General features: G+C 44.0%; 1 protein-coding gene across 1 annotated transcript in view; it reads left to right on the forward strand.

Moving 5' to 3' along the window:
- The first annotated feature begins 3,805 nt into the window (after window positions 1–3,805).
- SPTLC1 (serine palmitoyltransferase long chain base subunit 1) overlaps window positions 3,806–26,255 on the forward strand; it is a 37,681-nt gene continuing 15,231 nt past the window's right edge. Inside the window, exons 1-8 of the mRNA XM_080917149.1 lie at window positions 3,806–3,889; window positions 6,751–6,858; window positions 7,423–7,517; window positions 12,639–12,732; window positions 13,207–13,279; window positions 19,194–19,326; window positions 22,293–22,422; window positions 25,234–25,323. Coding sequence (XP_080773275.1) covers window positions 3,833–3,889; window positions 6,751–6,858; window positions 7,423–7,517; window positions 12,639–12,732; window positions 13,207–13,279; window positions 19,194–19,326; window positions 22,293–22,422; window positions 25,234–25,323 — 780 coding nt within the window. The 5' untranslated portion in view covers window positions 3,806–3,832. The remainder of the gene's footprint in view (window positions 3,890–6,750; window positions 6,859–7,422; window positions 7,518–12,638; window positions 12,733–13,206; window positions 13,280–19,193; window positions 19,327–22,292; window positions 22,423–25,233; window positions 25,324–26,255) is intronic.

Here is a 26,255-nt window from a genome sequence, read left to right on the forward strand (position 1 = left end):
CAAATGCTGTGAGTGCTGGGAGGAGGGTGCAAAATGTTCCAGTAACTTACAAAAAAAAGTTTGCATTTTATTAAAATGCAAATACAGAGTTACCACACAAACAAGCGATTTTACTTCTAGAACATTTATAATGAATGGACCTTGCCTTGTAAGATGAAAATGGTTCTTTGAGGACCAGAATGGGATGCTGTGACATACTGGACTGTCAAGTTGATGAGGAGTTTGCACTTGTGATGGTTAATGTACACTGTCAACTACACTGGACTTAGAATCACCTCGGACACACACCTAGGTGGATGTGTATAAGAGGGCATTTCCAGAGGGGTTTATGTGAGGCAGGAAGAGCCACCATGAATGTTGGCAACACTATTCTGTGAGGTGGGATCCTGAACTGAATAGAAAGGGACAAAAGGAGAGAGCAGCTTTCATCTCTGCCCCCTTTTCACCTTTGCTGCCATGTTCTCCCCTCCATGTGGAATGTATCCCTTCAAACCGTGAGCCAAGGTAAGCCGACCTCTCCTCAAACCGCTTCTGCCAGGTACGTGGGCACAGCAAGGTGAACGTAACTAGCATATCTACGAAGACATAGCATTGTACTAATGCATAATGAATGATATGGTTAGCTCAGTAATAAGGTGTTCGCCTATCAGTGTGAGTCTGACTCAGTCTCGTGGATCCTTGGCCGATTCGGTCCACAAGGGCAATGGAAGTAGAGATAGAACAGGGGCTCCGAAAGCCCTGTGAGTACATGTGTGAGTACGTATGGTGAACGATCACACCTGGACTGCTTGTCAGGCGGCAAATCAACTTTACTTAGGATGAGTGAAGGCTTATACAGTTTGGGGAGACTGAAGGCAGGATGAGCAAAGGTCACTGGCTGGGGGCTTAGAGTACCTGGAATGCTTCATTAGCATGGGAAGCCTTTCAGGGCTCTAGGGTGCTGGCTGAACCAGGTTTTGTTAGGAGAAAAGAAATTGATCCTATAAACTAATTGAGGCTACCTGACATTCCTCAGGTAGAGGTGAGTGTTAGGGGCTTAAAATACCTGGGACACAGCTAGAGGAGAAACTGCTAACTAAGGGAGTCCTCCATGATGCACCAGAACCCAGAAGGCTATCTGGTCAATGATAGACTTGGATCTTAATTAGCAGTTTTCCCACAGAAGACAAAGAAAGACAGCCCACACAGCTGTAGGAATATCGGTATTTGTGGGTAAGCCTAAAGACCAGCAGTGAATCCGTAGGACCCACATAGTAGGAGAAGACAGAAATCTGAATGAACACATCACACACACACACACCACACACACACATGCATGCACACAGGAGACAGGGTCAGGGGGATTTTTTTTAATCTCAAAAACATATAGTGGGCTATGGTTCGGTTTAGTTGGTAGAGCGCTTGCCTAGCATTCACAAGCCCTGGGTTTGATCCAGGCAAGTGGGTTCCAGCACTGAAGAGGCAGAAACAGAAAGTTAAGAGATCTAAGGTGATCCTTGATTACATGGGGAATTTTAGGCTATGTGACAACCTGGGCTATGTGAGACTTTACTTAAAAACAAAAACCAAAAAAAAAAAAAAAAAAAAAAAAAAACACCTCAATATTGCACACAATAGCAAAGAGGTAAAAGCCATCTAGATGGTCATAAACATATGACCAAAGAAAGGAAACATGGTGGACCCCAGCCTATAAAAACAAGGGATCCTGTCATATTCTCTAGTATAGTTGACACTGACATTATTCTAAATGTAATAAGACAATGGTACTACACGGTCCCGTGTATGACATAGCCAGTTAAATTCTTAAAAAAATAAAGCAAGGTGGTGGCCACCAGGGCCCAGGAAGAGGGAAGGGACTCTCTGTGTCCTCTTTTCTAAAAGAGTATTGTACCCTTCTCCTCCCACATCCGAAAGCTCCTAACATTACCTATGGAAATTGAACTATAATTGAAGAAACTAGAAAGTCCAGTTTGGTGGTAGGACCCGGTGAGAGCCTTCCTACTGGGTCACAACCTGCCAGAGGCCATCACATGGCAAGTGAGAACATACAAGACCTGACGGATAGGACAAAGCCACACTGCGATAGCTAATCTCCTCTCCCTGCAACAGTATTAATCCAGTTATGAGACAGGAGCCTTCATGCATGAAAACACTGTTGGAAAGGCCCTGCCTCCTGATATCTTAACAACGTCAATTAAATTTCAACCTGAGTTTTGGAGGGGGCATTCAGGTGATAGCATCGCTTCGCCAACATCGGGTTTTCAACAGAAGAGCTTCGGAAGATACAAATGTTTACTCTCCTACATATCGAACCGAAGCCTAGCATCTACAGCGATACAAGGGATTCTCAAAATGGAGCTGCCAAAACAGAAAGAATTCAATTGGAGAATGGGGAGAAGACCTGAATACACTTTTCACCAAAGAGCTCTATTGGTGGCTGGGGTTGACTCAGCAGCTTAGAGCACTCAATGTTTTTGTGGAGGATGCAGGTTGGATTCTCAGTACCTACACAGCAGCTCGTAGCCATATGGAACTTCAGTCCCAGGGGGTCTGATGTGCTCTTCTGGACTCCACACGTATCAGGCACGGGTGGGACGAATACATTCAGGCAAACCACATCATAAATCTTTTAAAGGGGGAGGGGAAGCTTTATTTGATGTCAAATAAACATATAAAGAAGTTTCAGTGTCACTACAGAAATGAACAAATTTAACCAGAAGGAGATATAAACACACACTTGTAAGAATGGTCAACGTCTTTTTTTTTTTAAGTGATAAATCCTGGCGAGGGTGGAGAGAAATTGAATATGGTTGCTAAATACAAAACTGGCAGAGTCATTGTGGGAAATAGATATTTGTGTGGGTGTGTACAGATACGTGTGTGTGTGTGTGTGTGTGTGTGTGTGTGTGTGTGCATATGGACAGTCTTAGAAGCCCTTCTTAAAGAGCCATGTACCTTGTTTTTTGAGACAGGTGCTATCTCTGGCCTGAAATTCAAGAGGGCTAGAGTAGCTGGCCCAGAGAACCTCGGGGAGTGGTTTTCTCCAACTCCCCAGAACTGTGTGGGTGCTGGGGATTGAGCTCTGGCCCTCTTTACTGAATGAACTCTCTCCAAACCCAGTTTACTTCTTTCCCCATCCCCTTTAAACAGTAAACTTGCTGAGTTAACGGCACTTCCGGACAAGTTTCAGGAAATACAAATTGGTGTGCACATAAAATGTTATCTAAATGTTTGTAGCAGCTTTCTGACCTTACCTCCTCATGAGAATAACCAGACATACTCACACTATTTAAATACTATTCCCCGACTCCCTTATCTGAGGAACAAACTTCACAAATTTCTGTGGCTATTTTTGATAATGCTCTTTGACTAGGTTGCTTGTTATTTAAAAGAGAAGGGTTTATTTCCTTCATGTTTTGATTATTTTTTTTTTTTTTAGACAGTCTCACTGTGTAGCCCTGGCTGGTTTGGAATTGGCCTTGTGGAGCAGGTTAGCTAACTCAGGAGATCCGCCTTATTCTGCCTCTCAAATAGGATTTAAGGCCTATGCCACGCCCGACGTTATTTCGTTGATCGTAATTACCCTGGGCTCAGCCGACTGCCCAGGACAAAGGCCGCGGACTAATTCAACACAAAGTCCACCGCGAGTCGCTATACAAACCTCGGGGTCTCTCACCTCTGTCTTTCCGAGCCTGGTCCATATACACCACACGAGCGCTAGAGGCCCCGCCCTACTACCGGCAGCCCCGCCCCCGAGTTTCACTGCGTCACTAGTCTGCGCCGCGCACTATTTGACGCGCTGTGGCCCGCCTGCCGGAAATCGAGGCTGACCATGGCGACGGTGGCGGAGCAGTGGGTGCTGGTGGAGATGGTGCAGGCGCTGTACGAGGTGCGTTCGCCACCGGAGCCTTCCGTGAGCCCGCGGGCCGAGGCCTTGAGACCTGCGCCCCGAGTCCGCGGTGCTTCCTGTTCCCCCGGAGCACAGCGGACCGGACCTTGGCTGTACCTGCCTCCTAGAGCCCGGCAGTGTCTCGAGAAAGCAGCTCTTGGGAGGGGTGCAGAGGGCACGCAAGTCCTCAGAACCACAGTTGGAACTGATGGCGAGACGGGGTTACTGGGAGTGGGAAGTCTTAGGTGTGAGAAATACCTTGTCTATTGTAAACTTTACCCAGAGCACCGAGAGAGTAGTATAGAAAAGCAGTATAATTGGGAATTGATCAATATGGAGTACCCTGTCCTTTGCCCACAACTTCAATGTTATAAACATTTAACTTTTTGAAAGGTTTCTAAAGAACGGTTTGAGTGGTAGTAGTCAGCTATGTAAGATAATATGAAATCCAAGTGCTGGTCTTGGGAGAATGCTGGCTTATTGGACAACTGAGCTATCTTGCTGTATCCTAGAGAGCGCACCCGTGCCATCTGTCTCAGGGGCTGTTCAGTACAGCAGTCGCTAACGCCACACGTGGTAAAGAATTTGTAATTGCACTTTAATGTAAATGTCGTTGGCCAAGTATGATTAATGGGTTTGTATTGGACCACACAGATCCAAAACTTACTTTGAGCAAAGCCATGGATCAGAGTTTGTAGAGAAGTCACATTAACTGAAAGTGAATTTCAATTCTCTTACTAACATTCCAACAGTTGTTGCTTACTGTAATTAGTAATGATAATGCTCCGTTATAAGAACTACCTGAAATTTCTTTATGAAGACTGTTTGAGAAAGAGCACACCTGATTTTCCCATTCTATACTGAAGTCCAATATTAGGCTAGTTGTAGCTATTAAGTTACTCAAATTGATTTTTTAAAGTAACTTTTTGTTGTACATTGTGACTTCTAACTCCCCGAAAGGGACCAACACAGACTTGGGAGAATTCTTGGTGCATGACATTTCCTCAGAAGAGAAAGCAAGAGAAAAATACACACACACACACAAAACAAAACCCAGTGCTGTTCCTGATGGTTATTTGAGTAATTCCCTAAACTGGTAGTTTTTCATCTAAGGGTAATTTTTTGGTTTGTGAGGTTGAACAGACATTTGCCTACAGTCATTCAATCACTGAGAAAATCAAGACCGTCTGGAGTTGTTTCTAAATTAATTTTAAGAGGGGTCAGCAAAAATTTTAATTCATGTTAAGGAGAGATTTCTGTCCTTGTTTTCAGTTTCTGTATATCTTTCACAATTTGATGTTTCTATGATATCCCCGGAAAAGTAAATATCTGTGTGTGCATGTGTGATCTGTGTAGTTTTAGAGGTACTTTTCACATTGACTTGAAAGTCTGTCAGCAGTTTTTTAGTCCTTGCACTCTGTGTATGTTTGTTTGTTTGTTTAGCTATGGTGAAAAACCGTCATTCATGCTTCATTGTTACTCTGGTTTTGTACTTAAGTTTGTTAAGTACACCTGCATTTTGAGATAAAATTTCTCTGTGTAGTCTGGGCTCACCTTGAACTCCAAATGCCCCCTGGAGTTTCAGGCACACCCCACCATGCCTAACTTTTAAATGTCTGGGCTTGCTGGGTATGATGGCTTGTTCCTTTAGTCTCAGCACTCCTGATCTGCAGAGTGAATTCCAGGTCAGCCAGGACTACGTAAGAGATCTGTCTGAAAAACAAAACAGACTTGGGTTTGTATTTTGCTTCCTTTTTTTGCTGTTTTTTTTTTTTTTTTTTTGAGATAGGGTCCAAATATGGGGGCCATCCTGTCCTTAAAGATCTGCCTCCCTGTGCTTCCCAAGTACTGGGATTAAAGGGATATTAATAACACCATTAAAGTGATGTGCCACACCCAGTTTAACATAGCTGTTTAACTGATTCTTCTGGTGATAACCCACTGGAATAGAGTAGCACTGAGTGAAGGGTTATTGGTGTCTAGGTTCTTCTATGTAAACTCAGCCAGGCCTCTATCCTGTAAATGTGTAGAAGACAAGATACTAGAACAGCTAAGAGACTATCTCAGCAGTAAAGAACACTTAAGAGTTCCATCAGAGGGTCTGGATTCAGTTCCCAGCACCCACATGGTGGCTCACAGCCATTTGTAACCAGTTCCAGAGGAATCTTATTCTGGGCTCTGCAGGTATCAGGCACCCATAGGTACACAGACATACAGACAGAATACCATACACATAAAAAATAAAATAATAAGTTCAAATGAAAATAAAGTTATCTTTGTACCTCTCAGTATGGAACATGTTGGCATTCTTTGAGCAACTTACAGAACAGAAAACTGAGTTTTTTTAAGCATTTATCAATGCCACCCCACCCACATGGCATTGTCTAAGATTTAAGGAGATTTAGTTGGGTATGGGAAATACAGTGAGATATACAAAACTCAGAGACTTATGGAAGCTAGTTAATTTATCTGTGGGTGGGTTGCGGTGGCAGATTGTGTGTTCAGGTGTATATTGTTCTTTTGCAATCATTTCTTGCCAATGAAAGTTTAAATTATCTGAAAGATAAGAGAGTGTTTGTTGTTTTAAGTGTTGTTTGTCAGGTCCCACATCTTTCTCATTTCCATTATTAATGGGAGCTTTTAAAGCTGACAGTGTTAGGGTCCTTTCCTAGGCTGGAGTGATTGCCAGTTAAGATGGGAAAGGCAAGGCGAGCCATCGAGGAAGCCCTGGCAGAAAGGTTTTTATGTGGTAAGAATCTGAAGGTCATTAGAGGCAGCACTGTGGTGGGCTCCATTTCCCTGAAGGCTTTGACACGGCTTCTTTGGTTTTTTTACTTTGTCTTTGTTCTTCTCCCTTGCAGGCTCCTGCATACCATCTTATTCTGGAAGGAATCCTAATACTTTGGATAATCAGACTTGTTTTCTCTAAAACTTACAAGTTGCAGGAGCGTTCGGATCTTACAGCCAAGGTAAGCAATGAAGCTTGTTTCACTTGAGGTATGTAGAAGCTCCATCTAAGAAGGAATGAAAGGAACTTGGCCCTGCAGTGTGTGTCAAAGTGCCACATGAAGGGAGAGCAGGGGCACGAAGCATTAGTGTAGACACAGTGTGAGGAAAGTGGGGTCAAGCCCTGCTGGAGAAGCCGGCAGCCTGCTCGAGGGGCACGTGCTGTATTTCAGTGTCTACACACAGGCTATGTGAGTTGTTCCTGAGACACAGAGAGTTCTCCTTGTGTCTTCAGAAAGGACGTTCAGAGCTGGAAATAATCTTACCTCCCCACATCTGAAGTGGAATTTTGATACATTATGTTTGGCAGGGAAGAGAAAATCCTGAGCACAGAAATAAGATTTTAAGTTGTCATGTGACCCAAAAACTGCTTGAAAAAGAGGTTTGAGTTGTAATAAGGAAGGGTGAGGGAGGTAAGTAGCGTGAACCCAGGAAGGATGGCAGAGAGGTTTCTGCTGCACTGTAGAATGTGGCAGTGTGCAGTGACCCACTCTGGGCCGCACTCTAACGCTGTCATTCTTCTGTAGGAAAAGGAAGAGCTGATTGAGGAGTGGCAGCCAGAACCCCTCGTCCCTTCGTTCTCCAGGAGCCACCCTGCTCTCAACTACAACATCGTCTCCGGGTGACTGGCCTGCCTTCATTCTGTTTGCCAAAGCCTGGGAAATGCATGGTGCCCCTAGTTAAATGAAGACATTTCTTTGAATAACCACTATAGTTTTCACATTTTTCAAGGGATGATCTGGGAATCTTTTAAACTCTACTTTGGGCTTATCTTTTTGTTTTTCTTTAAAAAGCAAGTATTCCTTCCCCTTACTTGCACCCTTGTTTCTTAGTTCCCCCTTGTCCTGAGTTGTTATTTTGTGACTGGTGGTGGGACTATAAATATGTCGTGCTCCCCAGACCACAGCATTCTCTGTCAGTTCAGGTCTTTGCACCGGTTAGGGACAGGTGGTCTAGAGCAGGTACAGCAGCATGCTGTGACCCTCGACTGTGTCTCAGCACCCAGGGTGCCTGCATCAGGAGCCCTGACGATGCATGCCCAGCCTTGTTCTACCGTCCCCTGCTAATTCTGCCTCTGGCTTTGTTGCCATTGTGTGGCTGTGTTCTCTTTCTCCTGCACATTGCCCTTGGTTTACTTGTTGGTCCTCTCTTGCTGTCTACAATTCATCCACATCTTTCTCCAGGACTGTTCATCTCCTCTGTTCACTCGTGTTTGCCAATAGAGTTTTCTCTTTTTTTTCTAGAACCTTCTGTCCTTCTCCAGTCCTGCCACTCAGAGATTCCTTGTAATCTTGTCTGTTGGCTTGAAAATTTGGTCTCTCTCCTATATTGGCTTTTCTCTCTTTCTTCCTCTTTCCTCACCTTTTCTCTGTCTCTCTCCCTAAGTGTGAAGGCAGGCACACACATCCAGTGTGCACATATGCAACAGTTTGCCGGCCCCTGGTCCAATGTCTTTCTCTGCCATTCTTTGCCTTATTCCCTTGAGACAGTGTCGCACTGAATGTAAAGCTGTCATTGGTTGTTGGCTAGGCTGCCTGACCAGTGATCTGCCTATCTGCACAAAATACAGCACTGTTGTTGTAGACACCCACTGTTCTAGGCTTTTTTTTTTTTTTTAATTTTCTCCTCTATGTTAGTAAAGGACAGACAGGCAGACAGACTCCTGAGAGTGTGGAACATAACTCATGCTTATCTTAAAATATGTTTATTTCACACGTGTGCACTCTGTTGACCCTCACTATCTATTATTTTTTCAGCAATTTTTATTAGGACCAAGAGCATTACATACATTGTTTACAAAAGCTACAAGAGATCAGACCTGGGGGCATAGAAATTCCAGCTATTCAGGAGGCTGAGTCAGGTGGATCTCAAGTTCAAGCCCTGCCTGGGCTATAGAGTGAATCCAAAGCAGCCCTTCTCCAAAAAGAAGATTTATAATAGTAATGGGCTGGGATTGTAGCTCAGTGCTGGGGAACTAGGAGGAGACAGCATACTAGGTACTTTTAAATTGTTTTAGAGTGTGTGTGTGTGTGTGTGTGTGAGAGAGAGAGAGAAGGAGAGACAGAGAACATGCAAACGTGTGTATGTGTGGGTGGGTGGGTGCATGCCTTTGGAGACCAGAAGAGAGTGTTAGGCCCCTTGGAGCTAAAGTTGCAGATGTTTACAAGCCACTCAGCATGGATGTTAGGATCTAAGCTCTGTCCTCACAGTAGAGCCACAAGTCCATCACCGCTCAGCTGTCTTTCTGGCCTAACTCATGGGGGTTTACTTGTCTTTGCAGTGCTGAGAATGGAAGCCAGGCCTTGTGTATGCTAGCTGAACTATGACCCTGTCTGGACTCATGTTTTTATTGCTACATTGAGTCTTAACTGCAGTTGACATAACACCTATGCTTTAGTACTGAGATGATGTGAAAGTGCTACGTTAGTTTTTTCTGTTAAAACATGCCTTACTGAGCTTTCTATCCACAGAGCACAAAATCAATCCTTTTAAAATGTCAATTAAATCAGTAGTCTTCATTGTGTATAGGTATGCCACTGTCACCACTAGCTCAATTGTAGAACATTTCATCCTTCCCTGCTCCCAGGCCCTGACAGTGTTCATCTACCCTCTCTACTGCCCAGGCCATTCTAGGTATTTCTAATGAAAGAAATCTTGCAAAGTGTGACACTTTGTGGCAGTAAGCTTAGTGCTTTTGGGGCCATCTTTGCTATTGCAGCCATCAGTGTATCCACCCCTGTCTTTTACATTCTCTAAAGTCTAGAAGTCACCTTTGTGTATGGTTTCTTAATTTTGTCAATAGAAAAACTGATACTTGCCCTGATAGCTTATGGGTCACATACTATCCTACTTTACCACGCCTGAGTAGATAACACAGTTGTCAGCTCGCCAGACTCCCCTTGGTCTCTGCCTTCTATCCCAGCGCTGAGCCTGACGTTAACCCTCCTGTGAGGAACTTCTAGCCTATTCGTAAACCCACTGAGCCATGTATGGCCTTCCCCTTCAATGTCATTACTGAAGTTTGTGAGCTTTCCTTGGAAACCCTAATAGAATTTTAACTGTGGTTGCCTTAAAACACTTAGCAGCCCTTTCCGAAGAACGTCATACATTCCTCCCTTAATATTTTTCTTAATATTGCATATTTGTACTTTATTACACATTGCATATGCTTCCCATATCCATTCCAATAGTTTGAATCTGGAGTCAGTCGGTGATGTGACCCAGGCCTTGCAGGTGATAGCGTGACTGCTCTTATTTATGTGACTGACCTCTGCACACAGTCCCACTAACACACTGTGACCTTTGGTGATAGCTGAGCAGTAAGAAAATAAGCAGCTTTGGTCCCTGTTACAGAGAATGCTTTCATTGTCTGCCTTGTCAATTACATGTTTTCCATACAGTGTCTTATCATTTTGTGAGTGTCTCCTGATCCTGGTCTGAGTTTAGATATCAAGGCTGAGCTTTGTCCAGTGGCATTTCCTTTTCTGTGTTTTTAAAATCGAGTTGCCCTTGGCATTTGCCTTTTGCATATTTAAGATTCACTGATTTAGCTGAACACTCAACGTACATGTGTTTACTTTTCTCAGTAATGATTCAGTCTTTTTCCTGATACCTTAGGAGCAGGCATTCAGATTTTGAAAAACACTGTGCTTATTTCTTCCATAAGAGAGACTGTGCTTGGCCTGGGACAGTCTCTGAAAGCACCACTCACTGGGAAAGGCCCAGCTCTGTGGCCTCCTCTCTGCTCAGCATGGCTTTGCCCATGTGAGTTTTGTTGCTTTAGAGCTTTAGAGATGTAAGTTCTGTCCAGCTGTGGCCTGTGCTTTTAATGTGTGTGTGTGTGTGTGTGTGTGTGTGTGTGTGCATTCGCGCACTCACGAAAGAGTGCATGTGTGACTGCATCCCTGTGGGGGTCAGAGGACAACTTTCAGGAGTGAGTTTGAGGGATTGAACGCAGATCAGCAGGCTTTGCAGTAAGCACTTGACCACTGAGCCGTCTCACCAGCCATAATACTCGCTTTTCATACCTGAGCATTCCCAACTTTTTACTTTGATTTTTTTTTTTTTTTTAAGTTTTAGTTTTTCTTTTTAAAAACAGAACATTGCTTTCTTTGAACTGTCTTTTTAGTGGCTTCAGATTCATTGCCTTGTTTTTGGAAAGTCTGTTCCTTTCTGAAAGATTTTTGTGTCCTTGCTGAGTTTGGCTTTGTGTCTTCTACAGTTTTGCAAGCATTTTGCTCATATTGAAGACCATAATTCACAGTGTTGCTGGACATGGGGCACAGCTGTCATAAATCACACAGTCAGCAGCACTGGGGGGCAGGGCAGGAGGTTCAGGAGCAAGGGCAGTCTGGGCTACATAGTAAGTTTAAGACCATCTCGAGCTACAAAGCCAGTCCCTATTCCAAAATAAACAAAGAAAATGTGTTTTATAGTACTGGGTATTATGACACATATCTTTTTAGAAATACAACAAACACGTTTGCTTTAGTTCTGAGGTGTCTTGTATCCATTGCATTCCTTGTTGCTCAGATATTTCATCTCAGGTACTTTGTGTCTGTTCAATTAACAAATGGAAGAGAGTAGACAGAACTCCTTCCTCCCTCCCTCCCTTTCTCTGTCCATCCACTATGTATCTCTGTTTTGTTTTCTCCCCTACTCTCTGCTTTTGGAACCTCTGTTCACTGCCATTTTGACTTTTTTCCTATTCTCTGTCCCTTTGTGCTTTTTTATATCTTTGTGGGGTTTTTGTTCCTTTGTTTGTTTGGATTGGTTTGGTTTCTTAATACAGGGTCTCTCTATTTAGTCCTGGGTAGCCTGGAAATCTCTATGTAGACCAGCCTAACCTCTTTCCTCCTGAGTTGCCGGATCTGCTTAAAAATAAACAGTCAGTGGCCCTGAGTGCCAGTTCTGTCTGGCTCAGCAGGCAGCAGTGCACCTGAAGCCACAGTTCTGAGGACAGTCCTTTTCTTCACTCAGACAAGAGTTTGATAGCATCTGTCTGTTGTATTCTTTCCTTGACATTTGTTTTCCCAGAGCCTGTCTCCCATTTCAGTTGTGCTCACATCTGGCTCTTATATAGCTGGCTACTAAGATTCTTTTTTGAGGGGTGAGAGGGCGTGAAGGAGCCTTTCAAAGATGATCTCAGCATTAACTCAGAAATGAATTATTCTTTCAGCGGATTGCTGTAATAAGATTTCAAAACACTTTAAGATCATAGCTCATTTTGCCTACTTACCTTTTTATATTTCTTCAGTTATTGTTTTATTATAGTTTTAGATATTTTACTTAACTAATTCCCTCCTTTTAAGTTTTAAAATTCAAAGATTTATCATTCATTTTTTTTAAAACAAATTTTACACTTACTTTTAATTTACTTGTATGACTGTTTGCCTGAGTGTATATGTGTTTGGTGTGTATAAACAACATGTGTGCAGTGCCCATGAGGCCCAGAAGAGGGCATCAAATCTCCTGGTACTATAATAGAAGCAGTGGGAACATCCACATCTGTGCTAAGAACCAAACCCCAGTCATCTGCTGTCTTTCCCACAATCCCCCACTTTTTCTCTAAGTTGTAAGGGAACATTAAAGAGCAGAGCTATTGGGAAGGTGTCTGATTTTTAACTTACCATTCTCTGAAAGCACAAAGGAAAGGGGTGGAGAGCAAATAGGGAAGGATGCTGTGCCTGCTGTCACGTGCCCAGATGGGTGCCAAAGTAAACCTTTCCCTTTCTTTCCCCAGCCCTCCGACCCACAACATCGTGGTGAATGGAAAAGAATGTGTCAACTTTGCCTCCTTTAATTTCCTCGGTTTGCTAGCCAACCCTCGGGTTAAGGTGAGTGCACGTAATGCTGAAGTGGGTCAAGATACTGCTAGCTGAGAAATAACATGAAAGACTGGTGGGTCTTCAGAGGGGGACGGTGCTTTACATTACTGTGTCTGACCGAATCAAGTCTAGACTTGGACCATGCAGGATAGAAGTGTCTGGTGGGCTCAGTGTGGGTGACAATCAGAGAACCTAGGAAGCTAGACCTGGGTAGAAGTCAGAGAACATCCAGGAAGCTGTCTCAGCTCCTATTAAGATCAAGACTAGCAGGCATCTCCAGAAAAGCCCGGCAGTTAGTGGGCTTCCAGAAGTAGGCAGTGTCCCTTCTCCATCCCTCTGTCTTCATCTGTGTTTCCTAAACCCTGGTAGAGTTGTCATAGTCACAAGAAGGAAGGGAAAGTGGGAGCAGGGAGGAGGAGTCATGTGGGGCCAAGTCCTATTCTCACTGCATAGGAAATCACTGGCAAGTTTGCTTCCATGCAGGCGGCAGCTTTTGCATCGTTAAAGAAGTATGGCGTGGGCACCTGTGGCCCTCGAGGGTTTTATGGCACATTTGGTAAGTGTATTTTTCTCAGAAGCCCTTGAGGGGTCTGTTTGAATTTGAAGCTCTTGGGAAGTATTCTGAACTGTCAGACTGTGGGTGTGCACTTTTCATTTAGTTCTGTTTGGGAGCGTGGTAGGACTTTAGAGGGCAGAGCTGTAGGAGCCTGGCTGTGCTGCAGTAGGCTCTACTGCAGGCTTCCCAACCCATGGTGCTAGGAACAGGCTTTGGAGTGCACAGGCCTGTTGTTAGCTGAAAGCTCCAACTGCTGGGGGCTCACTCTTTGTAGTCATGGATGATTTAGTGTTGATATGGATGTGTTTGGGGTTTTGTGACTTTAGAGTAAAACCACAGCCTGTGTGTTCTGGGCATATGCTTGGCTTGTTCTCTGAGCTATCCCCAGCCCCACAAATGAGTATGTTATAAGTTTAAATTGCTGTCTGAATGGGCACCAGAGGCATATAGTAAATGTACAGGTTTAGAAATACTTACAAACGACTTTGTAGACCAGTTACTCCCTCTGTCCTAACAGCATGACTGAAGGCTAGTTTGAGCAGGGCTGCGGGCTCATGTGCAGGTGGGCACTGTGTCATGGGTCTGACTGGTCTTCCTATGTGCATGCATGTAAAATCTAGACTTCTCCTTATCCTGTTTTGTAGCAGGTTGTTTTTAGTTAGTTTGTTTGTTTTCTGTTTGTTTGGGAGTTTTCCCTCTTACTCTGGAAGTAGTTATTTGAATAATTACAGTGACCTGCCTTGGAATGCTAGCATTCAGTAAAATCAGAGACTACTTGAATGTCTCAGGGTGACTTTCAGACTTCTGCAACAGCCCTGAGTTGTCACCCTGAGCGTGCAGACACTCACTGAGCACTGAGGCCAAGGTGAGGACCCTCTTCTTTGGACTTGTTCCGTTTACTTGAACTCTATAACTCAAGGCTTGGTATTTCTTTGCCTAGACCACAAAGATTGCTTTTAATTTGGTCTTCTTCCCTCCTTGGTGTACATTTGGGCATCTGTTTTCAAAGTTCTCTCTCTTAACTTGTAGACAATGAACATAAACCCCTTACAGGAGAAGTAACTCTCCTTGTCAAAGCATCCTCCCAGGTCTGTGAGACGGCTGAGCAGGACAGGGAAGAGAGAGCTCACTCTCCTAAGTCATCCCCTGATCATGACACATGCACACATGCACATGTGTAAAATAAGTGTTTTGCCTTTAATCTTTTTGACCATTTACTGTAACAGAAAGGCAGTGGAACAATGACAGAGGTAAAGTTGATGTAAAATGTGGGAATCGTGGCCTTCCTCCTAGAAGTCTGGCCAGAGAACCGAACATGGAGTTCTTTCAGTGGTCAGCACACACATGCATGTCATGTGTAGACACCACACAGCAAAGCTACTAACACAAAGCTACTGCTGATGTGTGTTGTTAATTGTGGTTTAAAAGCCGCTAGAGTTATGACTGGAATGTTTGCCACACACTTCTGTGTGGTTCGGGCTGACAGCCTTGCCTCCCTCCGGAGTGCTCAGGTCCTGTGCGTCCAGGAGGGTGTGTTGGTGCCTGTTCATTCCAACAGTTCCCTGTCTGGGTACATGGAAGCCGCCTGTGCTGCCCTCTGCTGCCTTGGTGGTGGTCTAATGCAGGTAATCCTCACTGGCTTTTTGCTCTTATTCTTAGTCAGAAGACATGACTATATAGCAGATTCAGTGACCATTTTATTGTCTGGAGCCAGCAGTGAATCTCCTGTGGGTGGCCTTTAAAATGCCTGCTTTTTGTGTGAGAGGAGTGAGCTGGGCTGCCACTGAGGGCCAAGAACACGTGTTCCTCACACTACTAGATCAACTGTTGCTTTTCTTCTGGTCGTAAGAACGTGGTTTTTAGGTGTGGGAGCAGTCCTCAGGCACATAGCTTAGATCATTTCAGTAAGAGTCACAGGGTCCACACATTCATTATAACATTTGAATACACAAGTACCGTTGGTTTATTTTGAGTCTGGGTCTCACTAGGGGACAGCCTGGTCTTCAGAGAGAGCTTCAGGACAGCCAAGGATACGCAGAGAAGTCCTGTCTCAAACCACTACCCCCCAAAAGAATAGTATTTACATAAAAAATAGAAAGTTCTCAATAGAAAACATCATAAATTGAATTTGAACTATTGTGAAGTTGGTTGCTTCCTAGGCTTTCCTTTGGAACCCAGCCAACAGGGTTTGCTGTTTCTTCATTGTAAATGAAGCCAGACAAATGGCCTACAGAAAATAAACGTTAACTACTATAAATTCACATAACTTCATTAAAAGCTAAGCAGTGACCAGACTTTTCTTTTTTGAACTAAAACCTTTTCTCCTAGATATTAGTTTAACTGAACAGTCTTTCTCAGAGCTGGGCACTGTTCTGAGTGTTTTATTGATGTTAAATTGTGTGTCCTCCCTGCCGCCCTTTGAAGAAGATGTGGCTTTTACATGATTGTGAGAAGAGATATTTTGAGGCATGGAAGAGTTTCAGACTTGTGTGGGTGTACACCCAGTGGTGGGTGCCCAGCCTGAACCTCCTGGAGGCCTGGCTGCAGCCTGCGCTCTGGGATATCTCAGTGGTCAGCCTCCTGTCTCAGGTTCTAGTGAAGTTTGACAGGGCCTGGAAGTTCTTGGAGCATTGGTGGCTTTAGGGAGTGTGGAACATAGACCTCCTAGTGCTGGCCTCATCTGCTGATTGGAGTTATAAAATGTAGTGCTTGAGTTGTACTCTGTGTGTAGTTGGAGTCTCACTGGCCTAGGTGGATTGACACACAGAAGACAGAGCAGCACCTGGTAGTTTTTCCTGCTGCCGCCTCCCTTGGATGGGAGTGTGTTCATTCACAAGCCAGCATCAGGAGGAACGAGTTCTGCACTTGCCCATGTTGACCCATCACAGAACCTGCTCTGCAAGACTGACACCAGCCAAAACCTGTGTTGTTAGATAGCAGGAAAGCCCACAGCTTCTGAAACTTAGAGGACTAGGCAGGTCATTGATTTCTCTTTCTGGTTCTCTAGCCCAGCATGCTGCAGTAACTGAGTGGCCATCAGGTGGGCATGCACCCCTGTACCGGAACATACATAGGTTTTGGAGCACACAGTGATGAGCATGCTCTGACAGTTTCTATTGCTGTGGGGTTTCCTATAAGGCCCTGGGACAAGCCCTGGTATGACCAACTTCTCAACCTCATCTCTCACCAGTAACAAGGGTCTGGGGAGCTGAGAAGCCCTTTCAGTGTTAGTAACAGTGCTGTATCTGCTTCCTTGGTGACAGACTGCATAGCATTCTGAAAGGGAGCTCTAAAATGAGAGCAGTTCACCATGACCTGGTAGCTTGGGCTACCTGCCAGCTAAATTCCGAAGGGTATGGTAAACTCCCAACCAGAGGCAGGGCTGTAGCTGAAGGGGTTTTTTGTCTGAACCTGAGAGGCACAGGCTATAATGCTCCAGACCCTAGTAGAGAATGGAAGGGAGATATGCCTCAGACTAACCTGTGCTTAGCAACTTGGGGAAGAAGCAGCTATAAAATCCTTGTTGTTTTCCTCTGTCTGGCCATTTTACCTGAAGCAATTTTTTGACAACATTTCTCTGGATAGCCACCTGCCTCAGGCTCTTTCTATGTTAATGTCATAGATCTAGGACTTGCTGAGAAACTTAAGCTGTATGTATGACACATTTATTTAATGTTGAGTAGGTTTAGCTGTGATTTGACTGTGGCCACTGGCAGTGTATTCTTGTCAGTAAGGGCATGCTGTTCCTTACAGTGAGCCCATAGTCATGTGACCAGTGAGTGTGGACAAGCAAGCTGTGTCACTGCTTACTTGAAATGAGATCTGTTATTTGTTTTCAAAATTCTAGGACCTTTTAAAGATCCTGGTTCATCTGGGATTTGCCATCGCCACTCCCTTCAATCCCTTGGAGAAGCCTCGCCCTTGCCATTACTGAGAGTCTCCTTAGTTGACACACCCTGACTCCTTCCTCCCCTGCTTTGGAATCTGCCTCTACTCCCCTGCCTACTCCTGCCTCTGTTAGTGGTCAGGACCAGAGCCAGTCTACCTCTCTGAGCTGGAAGTACTCCCTGCAGAGCATGTGGTGAGGGTGATCTGCTCCTCCAGGCATGAGCACGGGAGTGGACATGGTAAAGGAGTGTTTATGATCCAGTGCTCCCTCAGAATGCCTTATTTTTAAGGGAATTTGACACCCTAATGAGCCATTTGGTGGTGAGCTGTCCCAAGAGACTGATATCCTTCCTCCTGGACATGAATTAATGACTCAGACTGAACTGAAAGGCTACAAGGAACCATGGTTTTAGAGTGACTAAATATGTCAGCTCATGATTACAATTCATCTGTTATACCAGCACCCCTTTTCTACTTTTAATTAAAAATAGATTTTTTTCTCATATAATATATCCTGATTATATTTTCTTCTCCCAGATCAACTCCCTTTTTGTTGGTTATGAGAAAACTAACAGGCTTCTGAAGGGTACTAATAAGATAAGACAGATAGAGTAAGATGAAACAAAAACTAACACACTGGAGTTGGGTGAGACAAACAGTAGGAAAAGAGCCCAAGAGAAGGCACAAGAATCAGAGACTCTGCCTCTTTCTGCGATGTCTACTTGTGGGTTATATTAATCAGAGTTTTCTAGAGTAACAGAACTTATACAGTGTGTGTGTGTGTTTGTGAAAGAGAGAGACAGAGAGAGAGGGAGAGAACGTACATATCAGGATTTATTGGGATGAGTTACAAGCTATAGTCCAGCTAACCCAATAATGGCTGTCTGTGAAAAGAAAATCCAAAAATCCAGTACTCAGTCCACAAGACTGAATCTCTCGGCTTTCAGTACATACTAGAATCCCAAAGAAATATGCCCAAAGCCATCTAAGGAATATATGTGCTAGCAAAGCTGGGGCAGCACACCATGAGCACGCCTTCCTTCATCCATGTCCTTATACAGGCTTCTAACAGAAGGTGAGGCCCAGATTCAAGGTGCATCTTCACACCTCAAGATCCGGATAGAAAGTGTGTGTGTTCCTACCTCAAAGATCCAGACTAGAAGTGAATTCTCCCACTTTGAACCAAGCTAAAATAATCTCCCAGAGGTGTGCCCTCCTCTTCTGGATTCCAGCTAATTCCAGATGTAGTCAAGTTGACAGCAAGAATAACTATCACATGGGTCTCTATATTGGTTCCCATATGCTGTGGGAGGAAGCTTTTTGATGATGGCTGAGCAAGGTATTGATGTATGAGTATAGCTCTTAGTCCTTCAAGCAGTGGTGTGTATGGGCTCCATCTTGTGGTAGAGGCCTTAAGTCAAATCAAGTATTGGTTGGTTATGCCCACAGACCTTGTGCTACCATTTTACATGCAGGACAGCATTGAAAAATCTGTAGCTAAGTTGGGGTCTCCATCTGCTATGCCTAGAGATAGGAAGATAGGTAGATAGGGAACTGCTTTCAGTTCACGTGTCTCACCAGAACTTTGAGACCAAAATTATCTTAATCTTCTAGGTTTGGTTTTGGTTTTTGGAGGGGGGAGGTTTTTTGGTTTTTTGTTTGTTTGTTTGTTTATGAGGGGTGCTGTTATTCTTTTTGTTTTTTAAATTCCATTTTAAGGGCTGGTAAAAAGGTTCCATAGGTAAGCTTACTTGCTGCCAAACCTGAAGATATGAGTTTGATTCCTAGAACTAAAATACTAGATGGACACAGTTAATTCCCACAAGTTGTCCTCCAACTGCCACACATACACACACACACTCAGACGTGTGCACATACACAAATAAATATATATTTTTAAAATTCCATTTTGTCTGTAAGATGAAAGGGGCAGTAATTAAACTACTATATTTTTTCTTATCATTTGTTAGTAAACAAAAAAGCATTACAAGACCATGTAAGTGCTCTAATTTTTTTCTTACAACAGATGTCCATCTGGATTTGGAAGAGCGCCTGGCAAAGTTTATGAAGACTGAAGAAGCTATCATCTACTCCTACGGCTTCTCCACTGTAGCCAGTGCCATCCCCGCATACTCTAAGAGAGGGGACATTGTTTTTGTGTAAGCGCCTTTACCCACACTTCTAACCACAGCACTGTGCTGCCACCAGAGTCAGCAGGTCTTACCCTCTGGGCACCATGATTGTTTTTATTAATGTCAGCTCTGTGGCCCTGTCATGTGCTGAGTCATGATCACAGCCTCACATTGCTTACTGTGCCTGGAAATGCCACATGCTTCTCATCATCCACCCTACCTAGTCTCCAGGTCCCTGCAGATCTTGCCTCAGTGCTAATTAAGGACAGGAGCTGAGGCAGGGGCAATAGCTCAGTGCATAGGAGCACTGGCTGCTGTTGCACAGGACCTGGGATGGTTCTCAGGATCCATATAATACCTCACAACTGTCTGTAACTCCAGTTCCAGGATATCTGATACCCTCTTCTAGTGTACTTGGATATCAGGCATACATGTCATATACATATTTATGATCAGACAATCACTCATACAAATAAACTAAAAGTAAATAGTTTTTAAATTGATATAGAGCCACCAGGTAGAGATATTTCTGACTGCCTATGGCAAGTCTACAAACTCAGATGTATTCTCTGAATGCATGGAGTGTTATTTACTGCAAGGGCAAAGCTGCTGGTCGTGCAGCCGGTGTCAACGGTTGCTAGCATCTTTGCATTTACCATGAAGCTTACAAAACATCTTTTCACTATAACAAGCTGTCCTCAATGACTGCAACTTATATACACCATAAACATAAGAACAAAAACAAAATGAAGATGAGCTGGTAAGGAGATGCTGCCCTCCCATTTACATGTGTGCATATGTATGGGGAAGCCCAAGGTTGATGTTTGGAATCAGCCAGCATTGTTCTTCTACCTTACTCAGTGAGGCAGGGTCTCGGTGATGAGCTAGCCCGGCGAGCTGATTTGCTCTGGGGAGCTCTCCTTACAGGGAGCGGATCTAGGAACCCAAATTCCAGGCCTCATTCAACCACTATACCATCTCTCCAGTCTCTATGTATACTTCTGGGAGTATATTTTATATCTTATCTTGTTGACTGTCTTAGCCTACTAAAATATTAATCATTTCAGGAGGTCTTGTTCCCATTTTTAAACTATACTGAAGATATGAGTGGTTTGTACTCATTTTTTTACAGTATTGGCCTCTCTCTGCATATGCAGAACTATTCCCTTTAGAATTCTTTCAGTTCTGAGCAGAGATAGACTCTTCCTGCTATTGGTTTTCTGGAAATACCTTTCCTCACCTTCACCTTCATTAAATCTCATTCAAAATGACCTTGAATGTGTGTGTGTGTGTGTGTGTGTGTGTGTGTGTGTGTGTGTGTGTGTGTGTGTGTGTAAGAATTGTTGTATTCTTTTTTACCCCATTGGCCTAGATACTTGCTTTTTAACACATTCCCAAAGCTCCCGCGAGCATCCTCGTCACACTTTAGTTTCCCCGCTCCAGGTAAATGTCTGCAAAAGTTCAGTCTGTCTCTAAGCTTAGTAACTGTCCTGTGTCTGACCTCTCTGATGCTTCTTCTTGTCAGTTTCTGTGTTAGAATACTGAGAAATTTATCTGTGCTTCCTCTGAGCTCCTAGGGTTTCCTGAGAATGCTTTTGTGAGTCCTCCTGTGAGTTCTCTCTATCACTGTTTACTGTGTAGTCAGTTTCTGGTTCCTTATTTTGGCATAGTGAGGTTTTAAAGTTTTTATTTAACATGTGGGTGTTTTTTCTGTGTGTCGTTCACACCAGGTGTGTTCAGTGCCTACCTACCATGTGTGTGTAGTACCCACAGCGGTCAGAAGAGGATGTCAAATCTCCTGGAACTGGTGTTGTGGTCCCCAAGGCACTATGTGCTGTTAGGAATTGAACACAGGTCCTCTGTAGAGCAGCAGTGCTTGTCATGGCTGAGCCAGGTCTCCCACCCCAAGGTCCTAGTTATTGAAAGCTCTTGATGGTTTTGGTGTGAAACATCTGGGCACTGAAGGTATCATGGCTTATCTTTTCAAGCTGCCATTAGCATGCCCAAGACCAGGTTTACTGGAAGTAATCTGTTGTATTGCCACTCTTTGAACACTAGAGGGCAATCCAAGCCAAATTTCTTGTCAAATTCATAAATGGTGGGTTGTGTAGGGATGAATCTGAAGTACCTAGAAAGGTTAGTAAGTTTTCACGAGCCCCAGCCATAGGCCCGGGGAGCTAGTTCTGGAAGTCACTGGCATATAGTCAGGCACTACAGAATTCTGTTCAACATGACATAATCATTGTGCATAGATGTACTCTGCTTCCTGTGCCATACCTGTGTTGGCAACACTGCCAAATATGTGATACCACAAGGCCCCAAACCTGCACATCCCTGGTGAAACACCAGAGCACACCTACTCTGGACTGACTAAGGCAGAAGTGGACTCATGACCCATGATCAGAGCAGCTGGCATGGGTAATCCTGACTCTTACCAAAGTGTCTCACACACCAAGGCATCCTCTGTTATCAGGGAAGTCCCTATTCTCAGGCCCATGGAAGGGGTCAGGGGAATTTGTGGCTTCTCTGTATTAGGTTTCTCCTGTTTGACACTGAAGTCAAGACTGCTTTTCTTATTGTACCTCCATGAATGGAGTCCTGTGCTGCTTGTTGCCCAGAAGCTCTGCCTGCAGCTGAACTGCCAGTGTGTGTTTGTGGAACATGGTGAGGTGCCATCAGGTAAACAGCTGCCACCAGGGGTGAGATCACCAGTGCGTCCCAAGGTTCTTAGAAAGAGGCGCAGGTGAGTAAGCTCAGATGCCATCCACAGCGTGGGTCCTGAGTTCAGGATGCAGCCAACTGTGATTCTTCGAAGAAGCAGTCATGTGGGCAGGATGTGCACAGTGAAGAACAGTGTCTGGGCGCTCAGATGCTTTGTTTGCTGTGCTCCAGGTGACAGCTGGAGGCTGGCCCACTCACACACACAGGCAGTTTTCTTCTGAGGATGTTGACAAGACCCTTTAACCCCAATGTGGTGCCTCTTCTCCTTGCAGGGACAGTGCGGCCTGCTTTGCTATCCAGAAAGGATTACAGGCATCACGCAGTGACATCAAGTTATTTAAGCATAATGATGTAGCTGACCTGGAGCGACTGCTAAAAGAACAAGAGATTGAAGATCAAAAGGTATGATCCTTTTGAAGGAAATTATGCAGCTCTTTGTACTTCCTAAGCTACTAAATTATAGATGAAATGGTAATTTGTCATTGGAAACTTGCCTGCAGATCACATTTGGATATTAAGGGTGTTCCTGCTTATTAAATGTATCTCAGCTTGGAGAGTCTTGTCACATTTAGGCATTCGAGGCAGCTTTCTACAGAGGCCAGGAGGAGAGCAGCAGCCTGCCCTCCAGGAGATGCAGAACTTTGAGTTCTACATAGTAGCTGTAGAACATGCATGGATTAAACTCATGATGTGCTTATTTATGTCATCAAATCTCCTGAAGCTCTAGGCTTCGGTGCCTTGAGGGTTCCTGGTGTTGGTGATTACATCATGTCTCCCTGGCGTCTCTGCAGAGCAGCATAGAGGAGTGTGTTTGAAGCATCATTGGGAGCATTATGGCTTCTTTTTCTGGGCAGGTGGATGGTAAAAGTCAAGCTGGTTGGTGACTCCATGATTTTGGAAGCCCAGTTGTCACATTTCAAATATCCCTTGCTCTTACAACTCATTCATAACTAGAGTAACTGATGAGATGCTCACCACCTTCTTTGGTTTTGTATTAATTTCAGTTTTCCCAAATATTTGCATTATTCATTTAGAACTCTGACATCTGTGTTTAGGGGCCATCCTGTGCAGTAGACACTTCATGAGTAAGCACACAGTCATTGAATATGCACGAACTCACCTGCTTTGTGATCCATATGCTGTCAGCCAGTGTCCGTGTCCACACAGTTAACAGGCTAAAGAAATTCTGAAATTGAGACTGTCCCACAGAATAATTCTTTCAGTGGACTAAAAAGACAGCCTGTATGCTGACTAAGTACTGATCCCAGCCACCAGAATAGGACAGTATGAGTAAGGAACAAGTCTGCTGGAGTTTTTCATGTCTAAATGTTGGAGATGCGATACTCAAATTTCATGTGTTACTTTTTCATAAGGTTAATAATCTTTGAAACTTCTTAATGGATTTTCAAAAAAAATGTATCTTAGAAATTAAATTTCACTTTTTTACTAAGTAATTTATACTTCATTTTCTTCCTAGGTGTAGGCTACTAAATAACTTCACATTATATTTTTAGAATTATCTCTTGACTTGGAGATGTTGTCCCTAGAAGATAAGCAGAAGTTATATCAAAGATTGGCCTGTTCGTACAATGCAACATAAAAAACATAGTGAAGGTAGCTGCTTGCTTCAGCACCGAGAGTCCTGAAGAAGCTGTGTGCCTACAATTGGGATGTCTCCAAAAGCCATGTCTTAAAACACAGTGACTCAGAATACTCACTGCCTTTGCAGAAGCAGGGTCATCCTGCAGCCTCAGAAATCCAGCTCTAGGACATCCAACGCCACCTCCTCCTGACCTTTCCACTCATTGCACATGTGCACATGCATATGTGCAGGCAAAGCATTCATACACATAAAAAACCTTTTAATAGAACAAAATACTATTGTGTTTTAAGTTAAACTTAGGAATGACCACAATTAACATTTTAAAAATCAGATTCTAAAATTACTGCAGTAAAATCCTGATTTTATAAAAAGTGATGCATAGGTAAATATCTAAAAGAAAGACAAAAGTTACCCATGCATAGGATGACTACCTAATCTTCAGAATCCTTCCTTTTATTATTGCTCAAGCTAAGCCTCTTACATTGGCTATTTCGAAATCTCAAACAGATACGTGAATGGGGATGTGATAGAACACTTGATAATGTGTGTAAGGGAGCCCTTCAGAAACTAGGGAAAGAGGACATTTTTTAAAGGGGAGATGTCAAGATACTATGAGTGGGATTACAAGTGTCAGGTTTCCCCTGGTGACCCCAGCAGAGCTATATGGTAGTCTTGAAAGCATTTAGCTGTGAGATTCAGGAGAATGGCAGCCTCTCTAATGTGTACCTCTACAGAGGAGTGCTTCTGTGCAGACAGTGCCTGCCGGGCCCTGAAATGTTCTACGGTATTGTTGAGATAGTGACGGGGCAGAAGTCTGAAGTCTGAGCAGGAAGTGGGGCGGAGTCCCCTCTGCTCTTAGTGCTCTCAGCCGGTCACACCCCAAATCTCATCTTGGTTCTCAGGTGTGGTAGCTTAGAGGCCTGCTGTACACAGGTATAGGAGATGCACACTGTCTGAGGTAGGCCGCTGTCATCTACCACTTGGACTTGATTAGATAAGTTTTACCTGACTAACTGGTGGGTCAGCAATGGTGAGGGTACAGATTGCCAACACACAAAGGAAAATATAGTAATATAATGTACACACACTAGACATAGACACACAGATATGCACACACCGTACCCCCTTCACATTGTAGCCATCAACCTCCCACTGCTTGCACCACTTATAGCTCACCCTGTTCCTCAGGCCAGGCTGAGAACGGTCTTCACTCTAATTTTCCCTCCTCTTCCATTGAATGTATAAACCCTAGCTTCATAATCATGAATGGTTTTACCTTGTAATTCACCCGTGAGTCTGTTTTTCATCATTAAGTTCCCTGGGCTTTCTCCCAGCCATTCTGGGCTGGGACACTGTTTTAATACTGTCACGGTGCCTCCAGTGCTGTGCGAGGTCACCTGGCTGATGTTAATTGAAAACTTCCTAAGAATAGAAACTGCTTTTTCTCACTAATGTTTCTGTCTAAATAATAGGATCTCAAGAGTCGAGTTTTAATTCATCATGACCTCCCCCCCCCTTAAATAAATTCTTTATGAGGTGCAACTTCTTGGAAGTAACAATTTGTATTTGGAATTGTGACAATTAAGATGTCTGGCTTTGTTTGGTTTTAGAATCCTCGCAAGGCCCGTGTGACTCGGCGGTTCATCGTCGTGGAAGGACTGTATATGAACACTGGGACCATCTGCCCTCTTCCAGAACTGGTGAGCAGCCCTGTTGAGTCCCTGCATTAGTGTGCTGATTATCTGGCAGTTAGGCCTTTCGCTTATGATCACATAGAAAGCATGATGCCTGGGCACAGGCTGCTGCTGCAGATGCAGGAGTTTGTGTTAAGAGACCTGAGAATTCACCAGGGGGAACCAAGGGATTGGAACCCCAAGAGCTGTGCTCCAGCTCCACACTCAGGCTGTGGCACATACACATAGATAAAGAAGTAAACATATGCTTAAAAGGATAATAAATAAAAGCATGATATAGGGAAATGTCATAAATATACTTTTACATTAGGAAAGTCAATGACATTACTGGCCAATGTAGCCTTTAAAGAGGAATTCATGTTCAGTGGGTTCTTATAGTTTTACATCCCATCTGCAGTTTCCCTTTTTCCTGCCTCCCAGTCCCTCCCCTCACTTTTCCCTACCCCACCTTCCTCAACCCACCCCCCATCCACTCCTCTTCCATTTGTCTTCAGAAAAGGGCAAGCCTCCCATGTATATCAACCAGCTGTAGAGTATCAAGTTGCAGTAATACTGGGCTCATCTTCTATTAATGCTAGACAAGGCAAAAGGGGAAAGGGCCCCAAGGGCAGGCACAGAGTCAGACAGCTCATGCTCCCTCTGTTTGGAATCCCACACAAGCTACATAGCTGTAACATGCAACAGGCCTAGGTCAGTCCTATGCAGGCTCCCTGGTTGGCAGTTTAGTATCTGAGCCCCTCTGTACCCTGGTTAATTGACTCTGTGGGACTTCTTGTAGCATCCTTGATCCTCCTTGCTCCTATAATCCTTCCTCTCCCTCTTCTGTGGGATTCCCCAGGCTCTGCCTAATATTTGGCTGTAGGTCTTCATCTATTTCCATCATCTGCTGAGCCTTTCTGATGACGTCTGGGTTATACAACAGTCTATGAGCAGAGCAG

Source organism: Micromys minutus, assembly GCF_963924665.1.
Source record: "Micromys minutus genome assembly, chromosome: 1".
Taxonomy (NCBI): Eukaryota; Metazoa; Chordata; class Mammalia; order Rodentia; family Muridae; genus Micromys; species Micromys minutus.